Source organism: Emydura macquarii, unplaced genomic scaffold, assembly GCF_026122565.2.
Source record: "Emydura macquarii macquarii isolate MOO-44397 ecotype Brisbane River unplaced genomic scaffold, CSIRO-AGI_Emac_v2 contig_369, whole genome shotgun sequence".
NCBI classification, from domain to species: Eukaryota; Metazoa; Chordata; order Testudines; family Chelidae; genus Emydura; species Emydura macquarii.
In genome coordinates this window covers 1,714,061-1,740,117 of record NW_027130506.1, presented here as the reverse complement: position 1 = coordinate 1,740,117, position 26,057 = coordinate 1,714,061, and the positions used below count along the sequence as shown (strand labels likewise).

At 41.3% G+C, this 26,057-nt stretch overlaps 1 protein-coding gene across 2 annotated transcripts in view; it reads left to right on the top strand.

Moving 5' to 3' along the window:
- The first annotated feature begins 9,473 nt into the window (after positions 1-9,473).
- The window catches only part of RAD21 (RAD21 cohesin complex component), a 36,440-nt gene continuing 19,856 nt past the window's right edge, over positions 9,474-26,057 (top strand). The window contains exons 1-3 of one of the 2 annotated variants that reach the window (XM_067530560.1): positions 9,474-9,653; positions 22,458-22,628; positions 25,193-25,322. In XM_067530560.1, coding sequence (XP_067386661.1) covers positions 22,485-22,628; positions 25,193-25,322 — 274 coding nt within the window. In that variant the 5' untranslated portion in view covers positions 9,474-9,653; positions 22,458-22,484. Of the gene's footprint in view, positions 9,654-22,457; positions 22,629-24,384; positions 24,536-25,192; positions 25,323-26,057 lie in introns of those variants that run through there. The other variant, XM_067530569.1, reaches the window with a different exon arrangement.

Below are 26,057 nucleotides of genomic sequence, written 5' to 3'. Positions count from 1 at the left end.
TCACAATATTATTATTAATTATTAATAAATACCTAACTCCTCTTATAGTGCTTTTCATCAGTAGATCTCAATGCACATCCTTTCTGATTTGGCAGATGCAACTGCACAAAAGCAACAACAGGGACTGTCTACTATTATGTTTGTACAGTGCCTAGCCCAATGGGATCTGTGATGGGGTATACAGACCCCATGCTGACCAAAAAGGGGTCAATGAGAGCCTGAGGACCCAACCAGCCCCATCCCATTATAACTGTACAAGATAAAAAGATACAAAAATGTTAGATACAAAAATGTCATACAAGAAAAACAAATCCAGCATAGAAGATTGTTGATTGCATCAGGTTCCAAGGTACTATAAAATACAATGTAAACGTATATGATCTACACTTGCAACACGATGAAATTAAAAGAGAACCACTGTCATTTAATTTATTAAAGACAGAGATATCAAGAGCTTTTGAAAGTGCTTCTGATGGTAATCTCATTCTTGGTTCTAAGAATGGTTGGTTCCCAACTGAAGTCAGTGGGAGTCTTTCTATTGACATCAATGAGCTCTGGATCAGATTCTAAAAGAGAGAATGCAAAATGCAGAGCAAAAAGCATTGGGATCCCACTTAATAATACACATAAAAGGTTATTAATAATGGCAGCCTTCAGGTACCTATGGTAAGAATTACTTCATGAAGTACAGGTATCTCTCAGGTAGAAGGAGGTGATCTCTGTGAACTGAAAAGTAATTAAAGACATGAATACAAAGCTAGAAGTGTCTGCTGCTCACTTGCCTTTTTGGGTAATATAGGATTTCAGGAAAAAGAAATACAACAAAAATCTCACACATGCTGATTTTTGAGAAATGACTGTAGAGAAGTCCATTCAGGCTGAAGTGCTAAACAAATTACTCTAAATTCGCTCACTCTGGACCTGCATCTCTGTTGCATTTCAGACACTAAAGCTCCAAAATGGAGACATAGGTCTGGTTTGCTCAGAACACCACTTTTACGATTACTTTAATGGAGTAACGCCAGCATAAACTGGCACAACTGAGTAGATAATCAAGCCCATAGTTTGGATACAAAAAGGAACTTTTAGCACAACAATTTCTACAGTTTTGATCAAATGGGAACTAGTGATAATACCAGCAACCAGCATCACAGGCTGTTGGGGACGTTATCGTTAGGCAAACTCACAGCCAAACCAGGGCTGCTCAGGCAGCTGCTGCAGTGAGTCAGCACTCAGACAGTTGTTTGCACTGACTCGCCATTCCAACAGAGCCTGCAGTGACTCAGCTTTCAGACATCCAGCAGCAGCCTATTGCTAAGCAGAGCCTGGGTCAGATCGACCCTCAGGTTCAGGTACTTCCACAATCCCCCCAGAGCTGCAGATCAGTCTGAGCAACAGCGTTACCTGGCCAGGAACTCTCCTGCTGCCTCACTGCATGCCAGACTCTTGAGGTTCCCAGTCTGCTCTTCTTCCTACTCCCGCCTCAGGCTTGCCTGAGCCCTGTCCCAGGCTACGTCTACACTGACGGCAGCAAATTCGCCGCCATCAGATCGATTTTTACAGTTCGACTGAGCAGCAGTGAAGACATGCTCAATCGATCCAGAAGTCAATCTAATAAAACCACCTCCACAAAAAGCTGTGTCGACGACTATGCATTTCCCGTTGGCATAGCGCAGTGGAGATGGCACGCTAAAGGGAAGTTACGAAGTCGACAGGGACTCTGCATAACTTGTGTAACTCCTGTCGACTGCCGCCAAATTTTGCCAGCAGTGTAGAACTGCCCCCAGTATTGTCCTTGCCTACTCCAGCCTCTTTCCAGCCCCGTCACTGACCCGCTCCAGCCCTGCCTCCACCTCCTGATCCTCTCCAAACCCTCGGACTCTGAATACCCAGCTTTGACCTTCGGCCTGTTATCTGGACTACAGTTTTAATATCAGTTTGTCTTGTCTTTGGACTCTCACCACACAGCTTTGACCTCTGGCCTGCACTGAGACTCTGGCTACAGTTCTGATTCTGGTTTGGCTAGGGACTCTAATCTTGGTTTTGACCCAACCTGTCTCCAGATGTTGATTACAGAACTATCCTTGGTCAGGCCCAACCCTACGCCTAGCTGCAACCTATGTGACAACCAGTAGGCCTGATTATTGGAGACAGCACCTGACAATTAGAGAGGCAGTATGTAGTTATCAAAACTAGAATTTTGCTAGTAGCCTGGGCTAACACTTATACTCTCATGAAAAGCGACATCATTATCACAGGTGATCAGGACCTTTATTTTATGTTGCAGTTGAAAGAGAAACTATACTGCCTCAGATTAGCACTATGAAACTTCAGAGAGTAGCATCTGTCAGAATTAGTAGAAAAAATATTGTGAGACGATGAGAATGGATACAATACAAAAGACAGATTGATTACATCATATTAATGAACCAGTTGCCGTACCATGTTTCTCACGAATTCATTAAATTTTGGATTGGAAGTTTTGCGTATGACTTCAGTGGGGCCAGGATTTCACCTGAGATTTGTGCAGTGACAGGTTTGTGGTAACACCTTTGACTCTCTGGGCTCTTTGGTCCATTGAAATTAACACATCACAACACATAATAAATAGGTATTATCAAACAATGGTAAACTTATTCTAATGCTACACTATTATGTAGATTATGGTACCAGACTATGGAGACTTAAAACAAGTCCTTATCAATTTTCCAGTTGTGCTTTATATTAATTAGACGTTATCAATGACAGGGCAACTAAAAGGTCTTTCTAAAGTTAGAAATTTAAACTATTTAATTTCTGAAGTGCCAGTTCAATTCTAAATTGTCTTCTCTGATCATTAATAAACAAGATGTTTCTCTCACCCACACACATAGCAGATGCTAACCTCAAGTATTGCTTGAGGCTAGAATGAGCCTCAAGGCCCTGATGAAAAGGCAGCATACCTCTGAACCATTCAAGGTAGAGTTCTGGAAAGTACTGTGATTGTCAGGCACAATTGCTCTGCTGGTACCGTCTTTCTCCTGGAGGAAAGCAAATTACAACACCTCCCTGCAAGTTGCCCCAATGGGCTACTTACCAGCTACAAAAATATGTTGTTTTCTCTTTATTGTGATTCCTAATAATGTAAATGCCTTTAATTGTGTGGATATTTTTAATACTTTCAGAGAAATATATGATGAGGTACAGTTAGAACCAAGCACTGTAAATGATGCATTTTAGTTTGGGAAAAAGCTTACTCTAAAATGCATTATTAAAGACAGAAGCTTTTTTATATACAACAGCACTGCACATCTTTCTGATTCTGTGTATGTAAAATACCATCACAGTAATAAAATATTTTAGCATGGAACTACTCCCAAGGCAAGTATAACACTGGGTACTTTATGTATCTGCAGACTGGCAGGGCTCTGATGCACATACAAAGTATTGTACCATCACTTTTATGATATATACTATAGTAGAGGACTGTTCCCAACTAAAATATATTAAAGCAATAGTACCTTGAGTATACTGTACATCAGAAAGACTAGATGAGATAAAACATAACACAAAGAATGAGCCTTTTCCACCGAATTAAAGTCAAGTCACAATTGGTACAATATATATTTAAACGTAGTTAAAACAGAATGTCTTGGAGAGAAAGGGAGCAAAGTTCAAGTTTCAAAGTTCTGATCTTAAATAATCGTAGCCTCTTTCTTAACTCTTGATCATTATAATGTGGGGAGAGTGGAGATGTTCTGAAGGAGTGCGATCTTCCTCTCCAGCAGCTCATGTGTGCAGTTTTGCTGGCAGCTGTGTTTTCCATAGTTTGCAACCATAGATTCTTAACATGTTTCTGTGCAAATCAAAGCAGCTTGGACGAGGAAAATGGCATGTGGAACAGGGAATGCATAACCTGTATCTCAAATTTGGGTGTCCAATAGGAAAACATGTTTACTGCAAAAACACTTATTCAAAGTGAGTTATGTGTTGCATGTATGTTATGTCCCTCTCTTACGAAAAAAGTTGTTTAGGTGGTGTAAGCTAACTTGCACTTAAAAATTCTAGATGCACGGACAGGCTGGTGCATTTTACCAGAGGCTGGAAAGGAAAATAGGCATCTGGCCTCTGTTTCCTTTTAAATGTCACTGAATGGTCTTATTCCACATATGTTGGTGAAAGAGCATATAATCAGCTACAAGCTCTCTTCCTGGAGTGCTGTGTAAAATGAAATTAACTGATCAGAGCCAGAAAAGAAATTTAGCAAAGTACTGGACGCAGCATTCAAATCATGTGGTATGTTTCTTTTGCTGTGCAATGGCATTTACAAGGCAACTGAGACAGGAGGTCAATTTACATTTCAAACATGAGGTTACTTGTGCAGATTACTGTCCAAGTTGAGTGAAATGTAAATGCTACACAAGCAACATGAGCGGAGAAAAATTAAATTAGATTTTTAAAATTCTTTGCTTTAATGCTTTATGCTATTTATGGAAACTGAAGAAAATTGTATTAAAAATAAATCTTTTGAACATGGAAGTGACCCTTTGAAACACATATACAATAATTTATTCTTTGGTTAAAAATGAAGACGGTTCATCTATATTCTTTAAAAATGGTTATTTAATGGATGAGCTGGAGTTTTATTCATAAGGAAACAGATATATCGTGCTGAGCTTCTGTATAGGAAATCTTTTTGTTTATTAGATTATAGTTTTAGTAATCTTTAGAAGAGCTTCCCACAGTTATGTGGAGTCTTAAATGATTGGCTTGATCATTGTGTACAGTCATCATGTTTTAAAATCCCAATAAGAGTTTAAACCAAACATTTTCATACCATGTGATTAAACTCAGCTTCAAGCCATGCAAAGAGGCCATCTTAAATAATTGTGATGGGAGAGAAGCAGTCTCATGAGAGGACGATCAATCAGAAATCTCTTGGACAAACTATGTAACATTAAATTAAACTGAAATCTTCTACAGTGATAGATAAGACCAGGCTGGAGAACAAGCCTCAAGATATGTACCTCTGAAATAACGAGTCAGTCTTGCTGAGACTAAAAATCTGTGGTTCCAGAGAGTGTAAGTATTTCCAGCTTGGTGCGTCAAGCATTAAGCCACCATCTTGAAAAAAAAAAGAAAGCAGTTAGTAGTGTTACAGCAGACATTTTCTGAGAGAGGGCATCCTGACAGCATTACTTTATCCTGCAAAGTTCTATGTGGGCATAAGGTGAATCACTGTTTGTTCTGGATAAAGATTCTAATGAGACACTATTAAAGGAAAATGAATGCTGAAAACTGCAAAATTGAGCCTGAGGAAGAGTGATCAGGAGACCAAATTGCACATTTTTATATTATTTGTTTGATACGTTATCATCTGCAAAGATATATTATCATCTGATATGGTAGATTTGTTCAATTACAATAATACTATTTAAACCCTTGGAGGGAAAGCAGACTTTCCTGCTATTTTAGTGTTCCAGCTTGTTTATGTGCTGATAGTCTATTAAAGTAATGTACAATCTTGTTTTGTAAGGAAGTTTTCATTATGCTTATATATTTAAGGCCTCTCTGGGCCAAGGGCGATTTACTGCACTTTCTTTTATAGTTGATCCAATATGTTGCTTGATTTTGTGTAGCCATGGTTTCACAGACTCTCTGATGCCTAATAGAGATCATTGAAAAACATTCTATTCAGAAAAAAATGTTTCCTGGTGTTCTGTATTTCTTTTCTTCCCTCTCAAAAAAATTAGGGACATTAGTATAAAAAAAGATTGTTTGTTTACTTGTCATCTATTCCTGCTACTTGTTTCCACCTGGAGTCATAATCCTCTCTTTGAGATCTCACAGTTGGTTGCTGTGGAAATGTTTGTTCTTTACAAACTTCCAGAACATATGGTTCCAAAACCAAATTACTTCAAGCGAGGAAAAGGCATGAGGTGCACAGGTGCTATGCCCAACCACGGGAGGAAGTGGTTAATGAACATTGCTGAGGAAAGGGAGAAGACACACCTGTAGTGCTCCAGAGGGCAGGAGCGAGCTGTGAAGCATGCAGGGAGGGCCTGACAGCTGGGCCTCCAATAGGAGAGCAGACTTTAAAAGGGGATGCTTGATTTATGGCATAGAGCCCTTTTTCCACACTAATGAAACCTGTTTGTAGACTCTGTAGCAAAACAGCCTAACGGCAAGGGAAGTGATTTTTTGCTTGCCTGGTGATAACAGGACAGTTTGTTGTGCTTCCCTAGAAAGCCAAGAGCTGTATCTGGACTGGAGAATTTGTGTCTGAGATCAATCAACTTATCAGGTCTCCAGCATGGGTGTGTGGCACCACTTAGATCAGTCTGGAGGGGAGTAGCTTGCATCTGAATCCAAATGTCAAACAGACTATGCGTTCGTTATCCCAGATGGATTTTATTTATTTTTTTTTTTTTTTTTGCTTTTCTTGTTCAGGGGGAATCTGTAATAAAGAGAGTTTACCTCATGCCAAAGACAGTATACTGACCTAATGTACCTAAGATAGAAAGTAGATGAGATCCTGCTGGCACACATGGGCATTAGTCTTTCACACTCTTTCAAATTGAGCAATGTCAAGAAAAGCAGTGGTACTCTCTTGAGTTCTGCCAACAAATGCCATCTGTTTGAGATAACTGTCAAAATGAGGGAGACATATGAATGGACTTCTTTGGATTCTGCTCTTCCTTGGGGGGGCTAAGATGCTACCCTGGAATCTGAGGCTTACTCAGTTGCTCCTCAATAAGATTCTGAGACGGTAACAGCAACAGGAACACTGAAGCCTGGTCTGCACACATATTATACCAGTGTAGCTATGTCAGTTAGGGGTGTGATTTTTACTGATATAGTTCTACCAGTACAACCTCTAGTGTGGATAGAGTTATACTGATATAAAAGTACATCAGTACTTACATCAGTATAGTTTATTTCCCTTCCCATACAGGAATAAGTTCAAACTGTATAAGCCCTTTATAGCAACATAACTATACACACACCATTCTAACTATACCAGTACAATTAAAGTGGTACAACTTTGTGTTTGGCAAGGTCTTCGCTAACAGGATAGCTAAGCACACAGCTTGCATGTATTGAATGAGAACTGTTTGACACTAAATGTAAGCGGGGGAACGGGCCCGCTATTGTGGGGATCTTTCCTTGCTTGTACAATACCCCGATAGAGTTGGTTAGCAAAAGGATCTGAGTCCCCGCTCCCACTCCCTTTACCCAGAGGCCCCACTTGACCTCGAAAGCTCCCCTCCCACTCCCGTGTGGTGGGGTACCCGTAATCCCGACAAGGCTGGGCCCAGGATTTCTGGGGCTCGACCCCCAATCTTGCCATGGTCCCTTAGGGCAGGGGCTAGGGTGTCCCCACTCCGAGGTGCTAACTCTGACTTGGGCACTTCCCTGACCCACTGATCCTGGGGGCTGTCCGCTCCAGGGTCCTGCTTCCTCCAGAAATGGCCAATCAAAAAGACCCACTAAGTTTCAGTAAAGGGCTAATAGACCCCGTACATAAACAAAAGACGTTAATGATACTAAGTGGCCACCTGCTCAGTCAGGGGCAGTACGTATCACCACCCCACCTGCAGAATCTCAGCAGGCCCGCCAGCCATTCTGCTACCCCATCATTCAGTGCTCTACTTCTTCAGGCACTGTCACACCACTTTGATTCCATTGGCCAGCAAACAGATACATCTCAGTGTTCCCAACTCTCGCAATTTTATCACAAGTCTTGTGGTACTTGGTGTTTCCCTCAAAGCCCCCAGCTCCTGGATTCATGGGATTACATAGGAATCTCAGCTTTCATTTTAATAAAGTAAGTTTCTAGTTTTTGTGATTGCAGAGAAAAGCAGAGAAAAGATGTGTCCCCAGTGTAAACCAAAAGACAAACAAAAAGACCCCAAAATGTATTATTGTTATTTTTAAATGTCATGATCTTGGGAACCAAACTCATGACTTTTCAATGCTTGCAAAGTTGCCAGCCGTTGCAAATTAAGCATGAGTCTCAGATTTTGGCACCCACAGAAGGCACTATTGCAATGATGTGCGAAGCTCCTCGATTCCTGTGATTTTCAGGGCTTGATGTGGAGAGTTCTGATCATTTTTAGCTCCATTTTATAGTCCTGCTACAGAAGGGAATATGGGGAGAGGTGAGAAAGTAGGAGGTGACAGAGTCTAGACGGTAATAGATAGGACCCTATCAAATTGACAACCATGAAAAATGCTTCACAGACCATGAAATCTGGTCTCCCATATGAAATCTGGTCTTTTGTGTACTTTTATCCTATACTATACTATAGGGTAAAAGAATACAAAAGTACACAGCATTTCTCAAACTGGGGATCCTGACCCAAAAGGATTCACAAGCCTATTGTAGGGGGGTTGCGCTATTGCCACCCTTACTTCTGTGCTGCTGCTGCCGCTCTCTGGCCACCCAGTTCTGAAGGTAGCACAGAAGTAAGGGTGGCAATACCGTGACCCACCTCCCCGCCCCATAGGCTTGCAACCTCTTTTTGGGCCAGGACCCCCCGTTTGAGAAACACTGACTTAGTGACTTTACATGTGTGTATTTTGCCATTTTTAAATATATATTCATGCTTTGTTACATCATGAAATTCAAGATTTAAATATCTGAAACCATGACAGTCAAAGATTTTTAAAATGCTATGACGGTGAAATTTACCAAAATTGGACTGTGAATTTGGTAGGGCCGGGATGGCAGTTCCTCTGTCTGGGGGTGAGGAAAGGGTAAGTGGACTGTCCACCTAAGAAGCCAGGGAGAGACATGTATTTGTGTGTGCAGGAAAGACTGACTCTTCAACCTGAAATTATCAGTCGCGTGGGTGGGCAGAGGAGAGGGTGTTACAAAGTCAACAGACAGACTAAAAAACAGGACTTGATGGGGAGCTTTTTAATTTCATTATTTTAGGGCCAATTTCATGGGGGTGGCTGGTGTCTGACTCCTGATTTTTGATCCCCTGCGGCTGATCCCTGGATGCTGTGCTTGCCGTTGACAGTATTACATAAGACTGGGGTGGTGACAGGGGCTGTAAGTAACTATATAACTATACAGTCCCCCTAGGCAGAGATGGGCGACCATGCACCCTAGCAACTGCGCTAGCCACTCCTAGCCTAGAGATGGCGCTACCACCACACTTCTCTTGTCCGGGGGGAGGGGGGGCATTACATCCATACCGGTCCAGTGACAACGCATGCGCAGTTCAAATCCTCTCCATCGCTCTTCCCGGCCCTCTCCCGGCCCTGGCCCTGCCCCCTTGCCTTGGGCCTTGTAAGTCTCAGCGGTCACGCATGCGAATTTTCAGCATCTTGATGCTCCGCCCTTTTTCTTGGGCCTGCTACCGGAAGGCAGGGACTGCGCGCATGCGCAATTGGTATCGTCTCGAAATCCTGCCCTCTTGGAGGCCTGATCGTCATAGAGAGGGGCCACGGTTCCGCGCATGCGTGTTTGGTCCCCTCGCCGGGCGAGGGGCATTTTAACAGTAAACATCCTGCCGATTTGAACGGCGGGTTTGGGCGGCAGGAAGGGCTGCGGCCGCCATCTTGTTTGTTTGAGTGGCTCGGATCGGGGAGGAGGAGCGGTTACCGAGCCCGGCCCCGCCAGCCGCCGCATCGGCCTCCCCTGCCGCCACGCAGAACTCGGGGTAAGGAGCTGTTCTTGCTGCGTCCGCCCCCGCGGAGCAGGCAGCGCGTCCCGAGGGGGAGGGGAGCTGTGCAGCCGTCCGAAGGGCGGGGGCAGCTGGGCTCAGGAGTCTAGGCTTCCTCCGGGGCGCGGAGAGGCCTAGTCCTCGCCGCCCTAGCCTAGGACCGGGTAGCCGTGGCCGGCAGCTGCTCGGGCCCCTGCGGAGGGACGTGGGGGTGGCAGCGCTTTAATGTGCCGTCTGGGGCCGCTTCCCCAGACGCAGGGAGTGCAGCGGCCAGCGGTGCGGGAGCGGAGGGGGTCGCTTGTTGTCCGCTGGTCTCCTGGAGCCTGCCCCTCTGCCGAGCGGGAGCCCCGGGCAGGCAGCGCGCTAGCTCGAGGAGTCCGAGGTCCGCCTGCTGCGGGGGGCTGTGAAGCTCCTCTGTAAGCGGAGGTGCCGTGCCCCGAAGGCCCCGCATCCTCGCCCCTCGGCTGTGGCCCTGAGCTGCTGGAGGCATTGATTGGGGCTTTCCAGTGCGGGGCACCGGGCAGCTGAGTCTGACCGGGAGGCGGGAGTCGTTCGGTGCGTGTGTGACTGCGGTGTGGGTATAGATGTGAAGCGATCGAAGTGGAATTGTTTGCTTCCCCCGCTATGGGGTAACTAATTCATGTTCATAGATTATTACCTGCAGCAATGTTTTGCGGTCGTTCTTGTTGAAACAGTGTAAAAGATTTTGGGATTGGGTTTATGGGAGAATGTTTTTGGGTTGTGGGAAATGAAGGTTTAGAAGGGGGGACCTGAAAGGAAGAGTCTGAGAACTCACACTGGAAAATATATTGTGTGTGGGGGGGGGATCAGTCCAACATTAGCAGAGATGGATAATCTAGTGGTTTTCTACTAGGAATAGTTCATGCAATAACTAGTGATCAGTTTAAGTGTTGCATCAAAGGGATATCTGTTACATGTGCTCGATTTTTAGAATTAGGTCCTACTCTGGGGACAGAAGGATTGCTTGCATTGCCCTCAACATGCTTATAAAATGTGTAGCTGTATAACTATGACTGTAATCTAATTGCCTGCTTCATGGCTTTATCTGGTCTCCTGCAAAGATCAGGAAGGATTCCCCACACACACATGCTCCTGAGGCAGAACTGTAAACTGGGAGGGGTTCACCTTCCTCTGAAGCATCTAGCCACAGCTAGAGATGGGATACCAGTTGGGGTGGACTGGTGCTCGGAATGATACAGAGAATCCTGTGTCTTGCTTGCATGCTCAAAATCTAACTGATCACCAGATTTGGTTTTGGGAAGGAATTTTCCTCCAGCTCAGATTGGCAGGGACCTTGGATTTTTTTCACCTTCATCTGCAGCATGAGGTGTGGATTGTCTTCTAAGATATTTCTCCCCTAATCAATTCTCTGCCATCACAGGGTCTTGAGCATTGGAAGCACCTCTCCCTGTGTTCTTGACTGGTGGTGTACAACATTTAGTTTCATGAGGACTAAAGTATTCTAGTTTAACTGAAATCATTAGACTCAACATAGGGATATTTGGGTGAAACTTAATAGCCTATGATATACAGGAGGTCAGAGTAGATGATCTTGTGATTCCTTTTTGTCTTAAGCTCTCTGAAACTGCCCCAGAATCACCCTGCCTGTCAAAGTTTTAGCTATAACAATCACATTTTCCTTTTTTTTAAAAAAAAAAAGTTTTTCTTTGTTGCTGTATGTCCTATTTAAATTAATTGATCTTGTTTGTTGAATTTGAACACTTTGGGCAAGAATATTGCAAAAAAATTAAGGAGAGGTTTCTTAGGCCCAAATTCAGCAAACACACATGAGTACAGTAGTCCTCTTGACCTGTGTTTGTAGAATCGGGGCTTTAGTTTACTTTCTAAAGACTCATTGTAAGCATGTGGCATACTGAGAATTTGTAAACAGTAATTAAATCAAAATGAACCCATTATATTAACAATCTGAAAAAGCGGATGAGTAAAGTGGGGAAATTTGCAGATAACTTATTTAAATTACTTTAAGTATAGAGTCAAGAGGAATTTGAGGGACCTAACTAAGCCAGGTAAATGGACAGACACTGTGGTACACTAAGTTAGTGTTGATAAAAGCAAAGTAATGCACATTGAAGGGAAAAATTTGAACTAGCCAGACCATTTACAGGGTTCTAAATTAACTTAACTCAGGAAAGGGGTCTGGGCCTCATTGTGAGCAGCTCAATGGAGACCTACTCAGTGTGCAGCTGTGGTCAAAAGCAAATGACATTAGGATGAATAAGTAACAGGATGGAGAATATTATTAAAACTATGCCATTATATAAATCTATTGGATATAGTCATCTGTAATATGTGCGGGTCACCCTGACTTGGAAAGGATATAGCAAAATTAAAGGTGCCAGGGGAAGGGCAGCAAGAATGTGGTGTATGGAAAAACTGTCATATGAGAAGGGACTGAAAAGATTGGACTTGTTTACCTTAGGAGACAATGTGATCTAAAATGATTTTTAAAAAGTATATAAAATGATATAGAGAACATAGATCAGGAGCTTCTCTTCTCCCTTTTTCTTAACCAAGAACAAAGGAACATGGCAGATTCAAACTGATAAAAGGAATTTTTCACGCAGTGTATGATTAAAATGTGGAACTCACTACCATGGGATGTTGTAAGCCCAAGATTTTTGCTAGATTCAAAGAGCTATGGGACACTTATATGGCTAAAAAGCACTTCCAGAATTATGATAGTTTAAGGCTAAAATATTTTGGAAGGAATATAAAACCTAATGCTTTAGGTTTAACCCAGTTTCTAATTACTAGGAATTAGGATGAGACTTTTGGGGGAGAGAGGGGAGGTTATCCCACATCTGCCCCTTGTGAGGTTACTTGCACTTTCCTCAAACACATCTGGTGCTGGCCATCATCCAAGACAGGATGCTGGGCTAGATGGACCTCAGGTTCTAATTCTGTATGGCAATTCCAACAGTCTTTCAGTTTTACTTTATATGTACAGGGTGGTCAAATGCACATAATATAGCCAATTTCCCCCTGATAATTCTGGTCTTTCCCCAGAAACATAAAGGAGACACTTTAAACAAAATAGGAATGTTTGATTATCAAACCACAAAATAGTTAGGGGGACTCAAGGACAACTATGGCATCTGAAACAATTTTAACTTGATTAGACTTTAGTTTGGTGTCTCTTTTAGAGGCACACATTTTTGGCAGGGCCAAAATTTGACCATTGCATAAAGTTTCCCAATCTGAAATGGGTAGCTCTGGCTGGACGGTGCCCAATAGGGTTGCTGGGTAGAAGAATAGATCACTGTGTAAAGGAAGTTGTGGGATCCCAGATCTGATCCATTGCTTCCCTAGTTAAAATGGCAGGTGGCTACTTGAAAGTAGTTATCACCCTTCCTGCATCTGTTGTCTGTGGGAGAATCTCACATGAACGGGTGTATATCAGGGAGTACCAGGCCAACCCAAGCTTCTCTTTGCATATCTAGCAGTTAGTTCAGCATTGGGTTATATCAAATGATCTATTGCATGAAGCTGGTGGTGAAGGAAAGCACTTTTCTGGAGAGAGGGACAAAAAACAAAACCATGTAAAGGGGAGAAAAGAAGAGAGAAACAAGGAAAAGAAAATACACTGAAAAGAGAGAGGATAGTAGCGTGAGAAAATGGGAGCAATAGTTGCTACCACGCTGCAAAGCATCATGATGGTGCTAATGCACCAGTGCATCCCAGATGGGGACTCCAAGAAAAAAAAGTTGGTGAGCATTTCAAAAACAATTCCACTGGAAACTTTTTTTAAAATATACATTCTCATTCAGTGTGTATAATCCAGATATTGCAGTATTGGGATAGTGAATTAGGATTTAGAAGTGACGCTGACTTGTGTATTAGTTCAAACTGACCACAATGCAAAAAGTAAACATTGCAAATAGAAGTTAATGTTTTAATATAAGATATTTGTAACTTGTAAATGCATTTGTTTGTTAAATTATTCTTAGTCTGGTAACATCACTCCTTTAATTGTTTCCCCTATTTATATGTATAATTTTTTGTGGCATCACTTCATTAATATATGGAGGGAAACTCTTAATCTCTGCCAGAAGCAATTTATTTCTACTTCATTTCTTCTCAGTACTTGAAACAAGTATTGTAACTCAAATTCTTCTCTAATATTGCCCTTGAGTTTCAGGCTATCTATGCTTAATCCCTGCATAGCTTTAGCAGCTCTCAATGCTAGTCCCATGAAACATCACCATACAGCCTACTTACCATTTGAGCTTCCTATCCCCATCTTCCCCACAACAAAAGTGTAATAGGTTCCCAGCCCTATTTATTGTATTGACTAATGTGTGTATGTGAAAGATTAATCCCTTTCCTATCACATTGGGAAACACTTTCACCTCCCAAATGCCCATGTATATTCCCAGAATAGAAGGAAAAAAGACTTGCCCTCATGGGAAACTAACCATGTTACCCCCTTAGCATTAGTGCTTGTATGTTCCTGGCACCTTAGGAGAGTTACTTCCTTTTGTAGCTCTAACGTGAGGAGCATGCAGATTGAGTGTAGTAATATTGCTGAAAGAGTATTTGTTACAGTGCAGTAATATTGCTGAAAGAGTACTGGTAATATAGCACAGATAGTAGCTGCTATCAGGGAACTGGCGTGAGTACAGTTACTTCGTGTCTTATTGATCCACATAATGCTTTTCATGTTTAATAGGAATCCTTCGTTATATTTTCAGGCTTAAATTAAGTATGTTTGATCTTTCCCTGAAGTTCAAGCTATATGTTTTGAACTGATAGTAAAAATGTCAAATCTAGTAATTATGCCAATCCACAAAAATTGAAGTACAGTTTTTCAAACTGGAGTTGGAAGGTTGTGGCAGAGTAATGCTAGTGGCTTTCACTGGTCACTCCTCCATTCTCTTATTTTTCTAAAGTTTTTGGGTAACATTGACTTGTACAATAAACCTATCATAGATTTGTGAAATACTTTTTTTAACCCCACTAAACTGAAAAATAGTTTCTGATTTATACTGTGCCTCGTCATTTGATGATCAGGGCAGGGTGGATTGATTTAAATCAAGTTTCCCACTAATACTTCTTCTCATATTTCTTAAACAATGGTGCAAATCTAATCACTAAAACATGTTAATTTACAACTCAGTACAGCAGTTTACATCATCTAGGAGGGTATACTTTGTGTAATTTTTTTAGATAATTTGATTTTTATTAATTTAGGAAATAGTATATAATACTCATTACCTGTGTCAAGCAGCAGAAGCAGCAGCAATACATTAGGAATGGTAAAAACTAAATCACACACAAACACAATAGCACTTATATTTTATTAAACTAAATCTTAAATGTTACATAAATGTTTCACATTTGCAATTGCAGCTGTCTCCTGAGTTGCTGGCTAATGGCTGTCCTTAGTCTTTTTTTTAAATTTTCAAATTTTATTAACTCTAATGGACAAGTCATCACAACACTGAATCTTACGCAGTCCTTAATATTTCTACAACTAGCTCTTATCTTCCCCACGCCCACTGTCATTTTTATTCATAGACTGAAACAGAAATATGAGTTTTCCTGCTTTTTCAACTCCCAGTCGATTTAGCTTTGAGTGAATAATACCAAACGATGAAAATATTCTCTGTGCCTGCAGAAGAAGCTACTACTGTGAAAAGTTGGCTTAGCAACTGAAGGAACTCTGTTTCAACTCTGTTCTGGCTAATGTTTTCTACCAATTCAAGGGAGTGACATTGTGCAAAACATCATCAATAAACATGTATTGTTTAAATGGTTCCACTCCAGCCCTGAAATTTATTATGATTGGCATAACTGAGGAGTGATTTTGAGATGCCCATGCCATGGCAGCAGCATCTTCTTCAGAAGTTAGGCATCTACCATTATATTTGGGGTCGAGAATGTTCACAAGAAAATGAGGTGGAGTTAGTGCTTGATCCATTCGCTTCTTTATTGTCTGCGGTTTAACTTTGTGATGAGGTATTTCTTTCTTCAGTGTTTCTTGATGTGCCTTCAAAATTTCGACAGCATCAGTAATGCAGCAACAATTTCTCTGAAGTTTGTTTAATGCTATGGATATAGATTTCAGTATACTGAGCATATCCTCTATATTTCTCTTTAATCCGGTGTTAGATACTTTGGATGAGATACTTCCATCTATTTTATCATGGGTTTCTTCACAGAGTTTTATGAGAATAGGCCAGTTCTTAATAAAGTGTTCAAAACTGTCAACCACAGAATTCCATCAAACGTCTTGAGGTAGAATTAGTTTGGATTCTCCTGATCTCTTCAGTGAAGCTGAAGCAAAATGGTTGTTATGGAAGTATTTTGTGACTTCAACAACATTTTTTTTTTATTCCTGTAGAAGACGTACTTAAGTCTTTGGCTAAAAGATACATTAAATGGGCACTTCATCCATTTGTTATTAAGGAGCATTCTTCTGTTTCTTCTTCTAAGTATCTTCTCATCTTTGCCATGTTTGCAGCATTGTCTGTGACAAAACTGCGCACGTGACAGTTGAATTTTTGTTCACAGTTTATTACAGCTTTCACTGCCACGTCTTTTAAATATTCTGTTGTGTGGGCATTTCCAGATGTATCTATTATTTCTGAAAGATGTGCAACCCCATCTTCTGTTGTCACACAGGCACATATTATTGGATCATTGTGTACATTGCTCCACCCATCAAGGCTTAAACTAGCAAATTTCACCTCAGTATTTCTTGCACGCTGTTCAATTTCCTTCTCATACACTGTATCTAGAAACCGTCCACCAATGTCTGCTCTACCACGTGGAGTGTATCCTGGTCGTAAGGACTCAACCATGTCAATGAAGTGTTTATTGTTAATGATGCGAAAAGGAGAATTTGTGGCATAAATGAACCGAGCAATCTTTTCATCTATGGTGTCTTGTTGGTATTTACTGGTCCATACTACAAACCCATCCATGGTGATTTTACTGGATGATTAAAATCTTTTGCTTGCTACTGTTACTTTGTTGCCTGAAAAACGTTTAGTTGCAGCACTGCTGCTAAAAGTACCAGTGGATGACTGAAGTTCTAGCAACATCCAGCATAGCAAACAGCTTGGGAATTTACTTGTTAAACCACATTTATACTAAAAGGCATAGAGAGAGTCTTGAATGATGCACTGCAAAATGAATTATTTAAGTTACTAACCAGTTGTTCCACATTGTTCTTCAGACATATTTGCATCTTCATCCACATTATTTTCTCCCAATAAGTAGTTTTTTCATTATGATGTTTCATTCTTGCAGCTAGGCCCTGCGTTTCCTTCGTGCACTGCTTACACTTGACACATTTTCCTTTTTTACCCAGGGAAAGAATTTCTTCCAAATATTCCCAGATGGGGGTCTCTCTTATGCCCAGAAGCCATGACAGTTTTTATGTGCAAAAGTGTGGGGGAATATAGGAAGCTATGTGTGTACTGAATAATGTCTTCCCTTTTTCTTTCCAGTCCATTCTACTGTTCCTTTCTACTCTGCCTCTGTCCTTTGTCTCTGTCTTTAAGATAGTTTTAACTAACTCCTCTGCCTTGCTTGGCCTACCTCCACCACCACATAAGCACAGAACAACAACAATCCTATCCAGCCTATGTCTCTTTGCACATGTCTTTAGTCTGCTGAAAAACAGAAACTGAAAGCCCAGAACTTTCAAAAAGCAAGAGCTGGTAGTTAGTCTGGATAGACTAGAGCCATTACATTATTTATATGAGACTGTAAATGTAGGGTTAGCAAGTTTGTAATGAGATTTAATTGAAACTTATTTTTTAAACGAGAGAGAAATTTAGTATTGATTTTTTTTTTAAAAAATCAAATCAAATTTTAAATAAAAATATCCATTTTTTAAAAATTTATATTTATTTATATATATATTTTTAAATCATTGATTTTTATCCACCCTGGATCTGGGTGATTCCCATAAAATTGCTCCTTCAGCATTTCCTTTGGAAGATCCTCCTCATCTTCATTCCCACATCAACTTTCTGCAGGGGCACCACAGGTCTCTCTCCTTGTTCCCTTTCTCTTCCCTATCTACGCATTAGCTGTGGGTGATCTCACTTGCAGATACAAATTCAACTACCATCTCTGTTCTGATGACTCTTCAGATCTATTTCTACTTCAGGCTTGTGTTTCTATCCAAACAAAAATATCAGCCTGTCTCTCTGATGTCTTGTGGATGTCTAGCCATAAGTTCAAGCTCAACATGGCTGAAATTGGTGAGCTCTTAACTTTCCCCTCAAATCCTGTTTCGATCATTGTGGACAATACCACCATCCTTCCTTTCACTCAAGCCTGTAACCTTGCTGTCCTCTTCAGCTCCGTTCTCTGTGGGTGCTTGCATTCAGACTGTCTAAATCTTACCTGTTCTTTCTGCATAACATCTCTTAAGACTTGTCCTTTCCTATCATCCACATTGCTAACATGCTCATCCAGTCTCTCATCATCTTATTTCTCCATTACTGCAACATCCTTTTCTCTAGCCTTGACAGATTCAAATTGTCCTCGCTTGTATCCATTCAAATTGCCAAAAATCATTCTCATAGCCCATTGCTTTGATCACATCACCCCTCTCTCTGAATCCCTGCCAGGCTTTCCCTTCTCTACTGAATCAAACAAGCTGCTTGTCTTCACTTTCAAGGCCCTTTCCATCCTATCCCCACCCTAGCTATAATCTCTCATTCACTCTTGAAGGATCGTTTCCCACCTCCGATTAGCCTGCAATGCCAGCCTACGTCACCCACTTTTTAATTTTCAACAGAGTGCTTTTGTGTTTTTTTTCATGTTATTCCTCACACTTTGGAGGAGCTCCCTATAAATGTCTATAAAATTTAACTTGATACACTACTTTTTCCATGATGCCTACAAAAAAATTTGACAATGGTTAAGTTGCTGATATGTTGAGACACTACCTGTAATGCTGACCAATATTGTCGCACTGTTTCCTTGTACTCCCCCATTTATCTGACTATCCATCTGTCTTTTGCCTTATACCTATACTATAAGATCTTTGGGGTGGGGGCTGATTTTTTTTGTTCTTTGTGTACAGCATCTAACACAATGGGATCCCAGATCATGATGAGCTTGTAGGCACTATGGTAATACTATAGTACTAATAAGACATAAATTCAGACAAGTATAAATCAGACTACATGAATGTGCTGAGATCAGGTTGCAGAATATTGCACAACTGTGGAGTAACTGGAAAAATGTAAGGGGATGTCTATACTGCAGTTAAACGCCCTTGGCTGCCATGTGCTGGTTGGCTCAGGCTAAGGGGCTATTTAACTGCAGTTTAGACTTGTGGGCTCAGACTGGAGTCCAAGCTCTGGGACCTTTCAAGGTGGGAGAGTCCCAGAGCTTGAGCTGCAGCTTGAGTCCAGAAGTCTACACTGCAATGAAACAGCTCGAGCCCGGCTACATGCCAGCTACACTTTTTTATTTGTAGTGTAGACATTCCATTTCAGTAAACCCCCGAGACCACATGTTTAAATCTGGCCTGGGATCACAGGAAGCCTGCATTCTGTGTACTATCCTGCAATTTGGAAACTTTCCAGCAGGAGACAATTGTCTGTTTTGCTATAAATTGATGTTTCTCTAGGGAGGCATTGAACTAAACTGCTCTGGTGCTACTGCCACATCCTGTGCCTGCTGAGGTAGTGTTTGATCCATAGGTTTGATCCTCCATTGTAGGTACAGTGAGAGGGAGAAGAAGCAAGATAGATGGTGCTTGAACTTTCCAGGAGCTGGATCCATCCTCTGGGGATGGTAGCATGCTCCCCTTACTTGCTCATTTCCAATTAGCACACTTATTATTATTGGGTTCAAAAGGGTTTCCTTTTAAGCTTGTGATGGGACTGCGGTCTTATGTCTATCTCAATATGGTGTCCGGTCTCTTATAAATACAGTATATTTCTCCTTTTTCTCAAAGCTATTAGGAGTGGGCTCCTTGCTCCTGGTGTTGCAAACTGTTAAAGCAGTGTTTCTCAACCTTTTAAGTAGCAAGCACCCCCTAACGTCTGAAAATTTTAATAAGTACCCAACATTCAATTTTCTACTCTGAGAAATACAATCTTTTTCCCTTTTACTGCTGGATGACTGTTCTTGTAAAGCAGGAGAGTTCTGAGTTCTGCAGTGCTGTGTGGCTGTGCAGATAAAAAAACAAAAACAAAAAAAAACCCCTGCTGTTTCTCCCCTCCTTCCTCCATATAGGAGCAAAGGTCAACACCAGCCAGTCACTATGGCCTGATGGCGGGGTCACATGGTATTCTCACACAGGTGGGAACTTGTGAGGTCTGAGCACACACTAGCGGCCCACCAGAGTGGATAGCAGCGCTCCCCATGGCCGTCCCTAGGGGGGTGCGAGCCTGGGGCAAATCACACTGTGTGGGCCTCTTAACATTTTTATACTGGTAAAATCTGGGGCTGTCATAGTTGTCAATTTCACTGCACAACTAGAGCAGTGAAATTGACAAGTGAGCCTGCTGGTAGAGCCCTGCTCCAGGAGTGGACAAGCAACTGTGCTCTCCGCCTGGCTTCCTGGGCACCGGGCTTTGAGCTGGGGAGGGGAGCTGCCACCTGGGCATGTTGCAGGCGGCTGCCGCCTGGCTGCCAGCCCAGAAGATGGGCGACTGCCACCTGCTCCGAGCTGGGGGGGAGGAGGCTTCCGCACAGGCTGGGACTCAGGGATGTGGGCAGATGGCAGGCAGCAGCTGCCTGTCTTCAAGCCAGGATGCAGGAGGCTGTCTCTTGGCTCAGAGCCGGGGTGCGGGTGGCAGCCACCCAGCTGTGAACCCAGATCGCGGGCTGCAGGAGGCTTCCACCAGGCTCCCACCTGGGAGCTGGGACCAGCTGCCTGGCATCCCAAAAAGCTGGCGACTGCCACCCGGCATCCCAGCTAGACGGTGAGACAGGGCAGGAAGCTGGTGTCTGCCACCTGTCTCCCCCAGAAGCTGGCAGCTTCAGCCTGCCTCCCAGCTGGGAAGCAGGTGGCTGCCATCTGGCTTCCACAGAAGTCGGCAGCTGCCGCTTGCCTCCCTTCACTGGGTTTTTCGCCGCGTACCACCTGCCTGTGTCATGCGTACCCCCAGGGGTACGTGTACCACAGGTTGAGAAACTATATGTTAAAGGACAGTAGGAAAACATTGCTACACTCTGAGGAAAAGGACTGTAGAGAATAAAACAGTCCTTTAGGAAGGTTGCAATAAACATATGGAAGGCTTTTAAAATGAGTGGGGTTCTTGACTTTGTTCTGGAATAAAAAGATGGAGGCATTGTTTGAGGATGGAAAGACTATGGTCATTCTTTTGGTGTGTGGGAAAAGTTGGGTCAGTAGTATTCCACATGTGCTGGGGTCAAGAGATGCCACTTGATAAGGCTATGTAGAAGACTGGTGAATAGAGATGGAAGCATGGATAAGGATTTTTACAATGAAGATGGCATAGAGACTAGCATGGGAAAATAAGCTGTAGGCAGAATCATACACAGATGTAGTAAGAGAAGCAAAGTTCATGGTCAAGGATGATGCTAAATTTACACAATGGCAACAAATGGGACATGTTAGTTATTTGAGAATCCTACTCGTTTACTCAGTAGTAAAACTTTTAATGACAGGAAAAGTCAAATTGAAGAAACAGTAATGTATAAGCACATGGCAGAACAGGATTAGAAAATGACCTTAGTAAATTGGAGAATTGGTCTGAAATCAGTAAGATGAAATTCAGTAATAAGTGCACACTTAAGCTGGAAAAATACAAAATGGGGAAATAACTGGCTCAGCAGCAGTACTGAAGAAAAGGCTGTGGAGGGTTAATGGATCACAAATTAAATGAGTCAAAATATTCCGTCTTGCAAAAAAGGCAGTTGTCATTCTGAGATGTATTAACAGGAGTGTCTTAAGACATGGGAGGTGGTAGTTCTATTTAGTCCTGGTGACACCTCAGCTTGAGTACTGTGTCCAGTTTTGGACACTGCACATTGAGGGATGTGGACAAATTGGAGAGAGTCCAGAGAGTCCAATAATAAGGTTTAGTAAACATGACGTGAGGAAAAGTTGAAAGAACTGGGCATGTTTCTTCAAGAGAGGAGAAGAAGAGGCTGAGGGGGGACCCGATGATAGACTTCAAGTATGTTGGCGGCTGTTAGAGGACAGTGATCAGTTGTTCTCCATGTCCAGCAAGGGTAGGACAAGTAATCAGCTTAATCTGCAGCAAGGAAGATTTAGATTAGATATAAGTGAACACTTTCTAACTCTGGAGATAATTTATGCACTGGAACAGATTGCTTTGAGAGGCCATAGAATCCCCATGGCTGGGGAGGGGTTTCCAAGAATAGGTTAAACCATTACTGACATGTGTTTGTCTAGATATACTTAATCCTCCCTCAATGCTGGGAGATGAACTAAACGGCCTTTTGAGGTCCCTTCCAGCCCCACATTTCTGTGGTTCTGAGACTTTTTTCTAGTTTACCTGCTTGCATTTCCAACGCAATAAACTTATACACCACCGTATAGCCATCAATGAAAAAAGCAGAGCAAAACTCTCTCAATTTTGAACAAAATGCTTTCAGATTTTGAAGGCATGAGGGGAGAGCCCATTTAGCATTTTCTGGTCTACTTGAACATTTCTATCTTTTTTTCTTGTTCAAAACAATTTTAGAATCTTACTGGTTGTAAAGAAAACATGCCCATATATGTATGGTGAGAATTTTTGCAGTAATCCATATCCACCATTTAATATAAAACAACTACATTTTTCTTTACAGGTTTGCACCTTATAGGCGACTGGGACAATGTTTTACGCCCATTTTGTCCTGAGTAAGCGTGGGCCGCTGGCTAAAATCTGGCTAGCGGCCCATTGGGATAAGAAGCTAACCAAAGCCCATGTATTCGAGTGTAATCTAGAGAGCAGCGTGGAGAGTATCATCTCACCTAAGGTATGTTTTACAGTGATCTTGATGTTAATGTTGCTGGTTCATCAAAGACAAATTATGACAAAACATGATTGATATACAAGTAGTAACTAATATTCTGATACCTTAACCTGAAAAATTCTAAAAATGTTATTTCTTTTAATGAAAAAAGTGTATTCATTGTTTTACATGAAGTATGAAATAATCCATTAATGTCTGTATTCTAAGAAGTAATCTGAGTTTTTCATTCAATTCTTACTTTATAGTTTTGCAAGAAGTGGACAGGTGTCAAATTTGATTCTTTGGTTAGCAGGTTTTATGCGAAGTATCTTTATCTGAACTATCTTGTACCATGTGTATATGTTGAAGTTTTTTTATGGTGGGAGAATGAAAGAGGGGGGAAAAACTTGTATCCTTCAGCAAATAATTTTCAAAGGATTTATGGCAAAATTTTAATATTCTTGTCACTGAGAGCTATTGAAATAGAGAATGAGTATTGAAATATTCATTCTTGTCCTTTGTGGACAAGTGGGACAAAGTGGATCCCACCTTTATGTTCAAAAGGGTTGAAAAATATAATCAATAGCAAATAATATTGGCTATCTGAGTACAGTTTTTCCCTAGACTAGGTCCTAAGTTGCCTTTGGTGTTTTGCTTGGTATTAGGTACAGCCAACACAGCAACTGTGAAAGGTGCTGAAGGACACAACCTCAGAGTTAAGGGGGAGAGAATTGAACAAATTCTTCTTACCAGATACCTACTAATCAGAGGGAAGGTTTTTCAAGTCTTGTGTGTTCATGGATGTCTTAATTTTTTCCTCCACCTCTAAAAATGGACTGGTTGTGTGGCCCATCGGTCAAATGTAAACCATTTTACTTGACAGTAGACATTTGGATGCCTTAGATAAGTTTATTTTAAAAATCTAAAGCATCACTGTTTCCTATTATCCATAAACACTTTCTTCAGCTAAACAGATGTTCTGGCTGTCAATTCAGTGCAACTAATATGAACTTTACAAGAGTTATAAATACACACAAATATAATAGCTGAATCCTCTATTGATTGTAGACATGCACAGTGCTTTACAGAACAGGCTCATTCCCTGCCTACAAGAGTTTGTAATCTTAAGACAAGAACATCAGGAGACAACCCAGGAATGACAAACGAAGGCAGTGGGGATGCTCTGGTTACGATTATACCTTGATGGGTGCAAGATTTTTATAATAAGACTTTCAGAACTAGGCATTCTTAAAATCTAACTTTTTCGTTTTGTGTAAGGTTTTCATCAAATTTCTGGAGGTTTAGAAGAGCTTTTATTATTGTGTGTAATAAAAGCCTGAGTATCTGTGATAATTCACTTAACTTGAGGCTAGATCTTTTAGGTCTTAATCTTCCTGGGAAATATTATTCCACTTATCTCTCAACACAGTTCTGAGACTTCTTCAGACTGAGCCACTTAAGCTATTCTTTCCTGACCACATATTTTGACAACCATTCCTTCCCTGCAGCAAATATGATTCTTCATTACATAGAAAAATAACACTGAGACAATTTAAGAGACTTAGAGACAAAAGGAATAGAAATTTGCTTTAATGTGATAGGTACAGCTGCTTGTTTGTGCCCTCCCCAATATTTTTAACTCTATTTTGTTTCCTCTTTTTGGGTGAAACTCTCCATTTACTTTTAGTGAATCTTCCCTCATTGCCTGCAGTCACTTTTAACCTTATTTCTGGGTCAGTATGCAGTTTAGTTCTGTTCTTTCTATTATTTGTATTATCAGAGCCTGGGGCCCCTGACGTGGACCAGGAGGACCCCATTGTCCACCTCTCAAATCTTGGTGGTGCCCACAGATTTGATCAAGATTGAAAGTTAACCAAAAAAACACAGGCATGAAGGAGCTACACAGGATGCAGTGAGATGGATTTGGTTTTGTGAGTTGCTTGCTGATTTGCTCCAAAGTGACAAACACTTCATACTTAACATTCACTTTTGGTTAATAAAGTTAAGGAAATAAAGCATTTGCCGTAATTGGTAGGCATGCTGACTCAGTGAACACCCCTTTGTTTGCAAACGTAACAGGCCTTCTATTCATTTCCCCTAAGCAAAAATAACAAACTAGACCCATGTGCCACTCTATTCTTAAAGCTAGGAATTGCTGAATTCTGATCCTGGCTCTGATGCTGGCTTCCTCCATGATATTGAACTGTTTCCCCATGTATAACATTGGAATAGTTAGCTGCATCAAGCCGTGGAACTGACTGTAAAGCTTTTTTGAACAGTATCTGCTATATTAAGTATTACCTTTGTAGATATTTCTTGAAATAGCACAAAGTACAATTAATGGCTATTTAGATTTAGTTGAAAGAGTGGGGTTTGCAAAGTAGTTCATGTTAATTAATATTGCCTCTGGCAATATAAAGTTACTTTGAGATGCTGTGCTTTACAGGTTATCCTAAAATTGATGTTAAAGGTAAATATCCTAGAAAAATTAGCCAGACTTGCTTGTACTAGAGCTTTTTTCTCCTGTGAAACTGTTTTTATAAATCAGATATACCTGTTATTGCAATCAGTAAATGTGTTCTTTTTAGGTGAAGATGGCACTTCGAACCTCAGGACATCTCTTATTGGGAGTTGTTAGAATCTACCACAGGAAAGCTAAATATCTCCTTGCAGACTGTAATGAAGCCTTCATTAAGATCAAGATGGCTTTTCGTCCAGGTACTTGTCATATATCTTAAACACTTTCCCCTACAAATTAGGTTACAATATGAAGTGAGACTTAATAAGCATGTATGCAATTCTACATCCTTGTTCTAACAGGAGCGTTAGGCGAAGCTTGTATTCCTTTGCATAGGGAAATACCATCTTTCTGTTGACTGGCTGAGATTTGTACTGACCAAAAAACAAAAAAAAAAAGCTTGCTGAAATTTTGTTTCTCCCCAGCACTGCATCAGTTCAGTGTTCTGATAAGACCTATTCATCGGGTCTTATGGGGATGTGCTTGTTGTTAAATAGATGCACATGCAATTGGGGGAGCACTGAGGAGTATTTGGAACCAGTGGAGTGGCAAGAGGCCAAGCAGGCAGGAGATGAAAAAGGGAAGTATAGAAGGAAGTTCAAAGAGATGCCATTTTACAATCACATTCCTTGTGCCTAAACATCTTTTGTTTACAATTGTAAAAGTAATACTTAAGCTACAGTAACTGAGAATATTTTTCCAGTGTGTGTATTTTGTGTTATAGTATTTGATGTATATTCAGTATCACTGTTTTCCTTAGGATAGTCAATTTCTCCTGTTGTTGTGTGGATGTTTCACATAGCAACAAAGAAAAATAATTTAAGTAGGAGAACATGATTGTAAAAGCAGAAGAATTGGAAGGGAAACTTGGAGGTGGGAAAGGAGGGAACATGTTAATGCCTGAAACTACTTTTAACCTAACTTTTGTGTAAGTT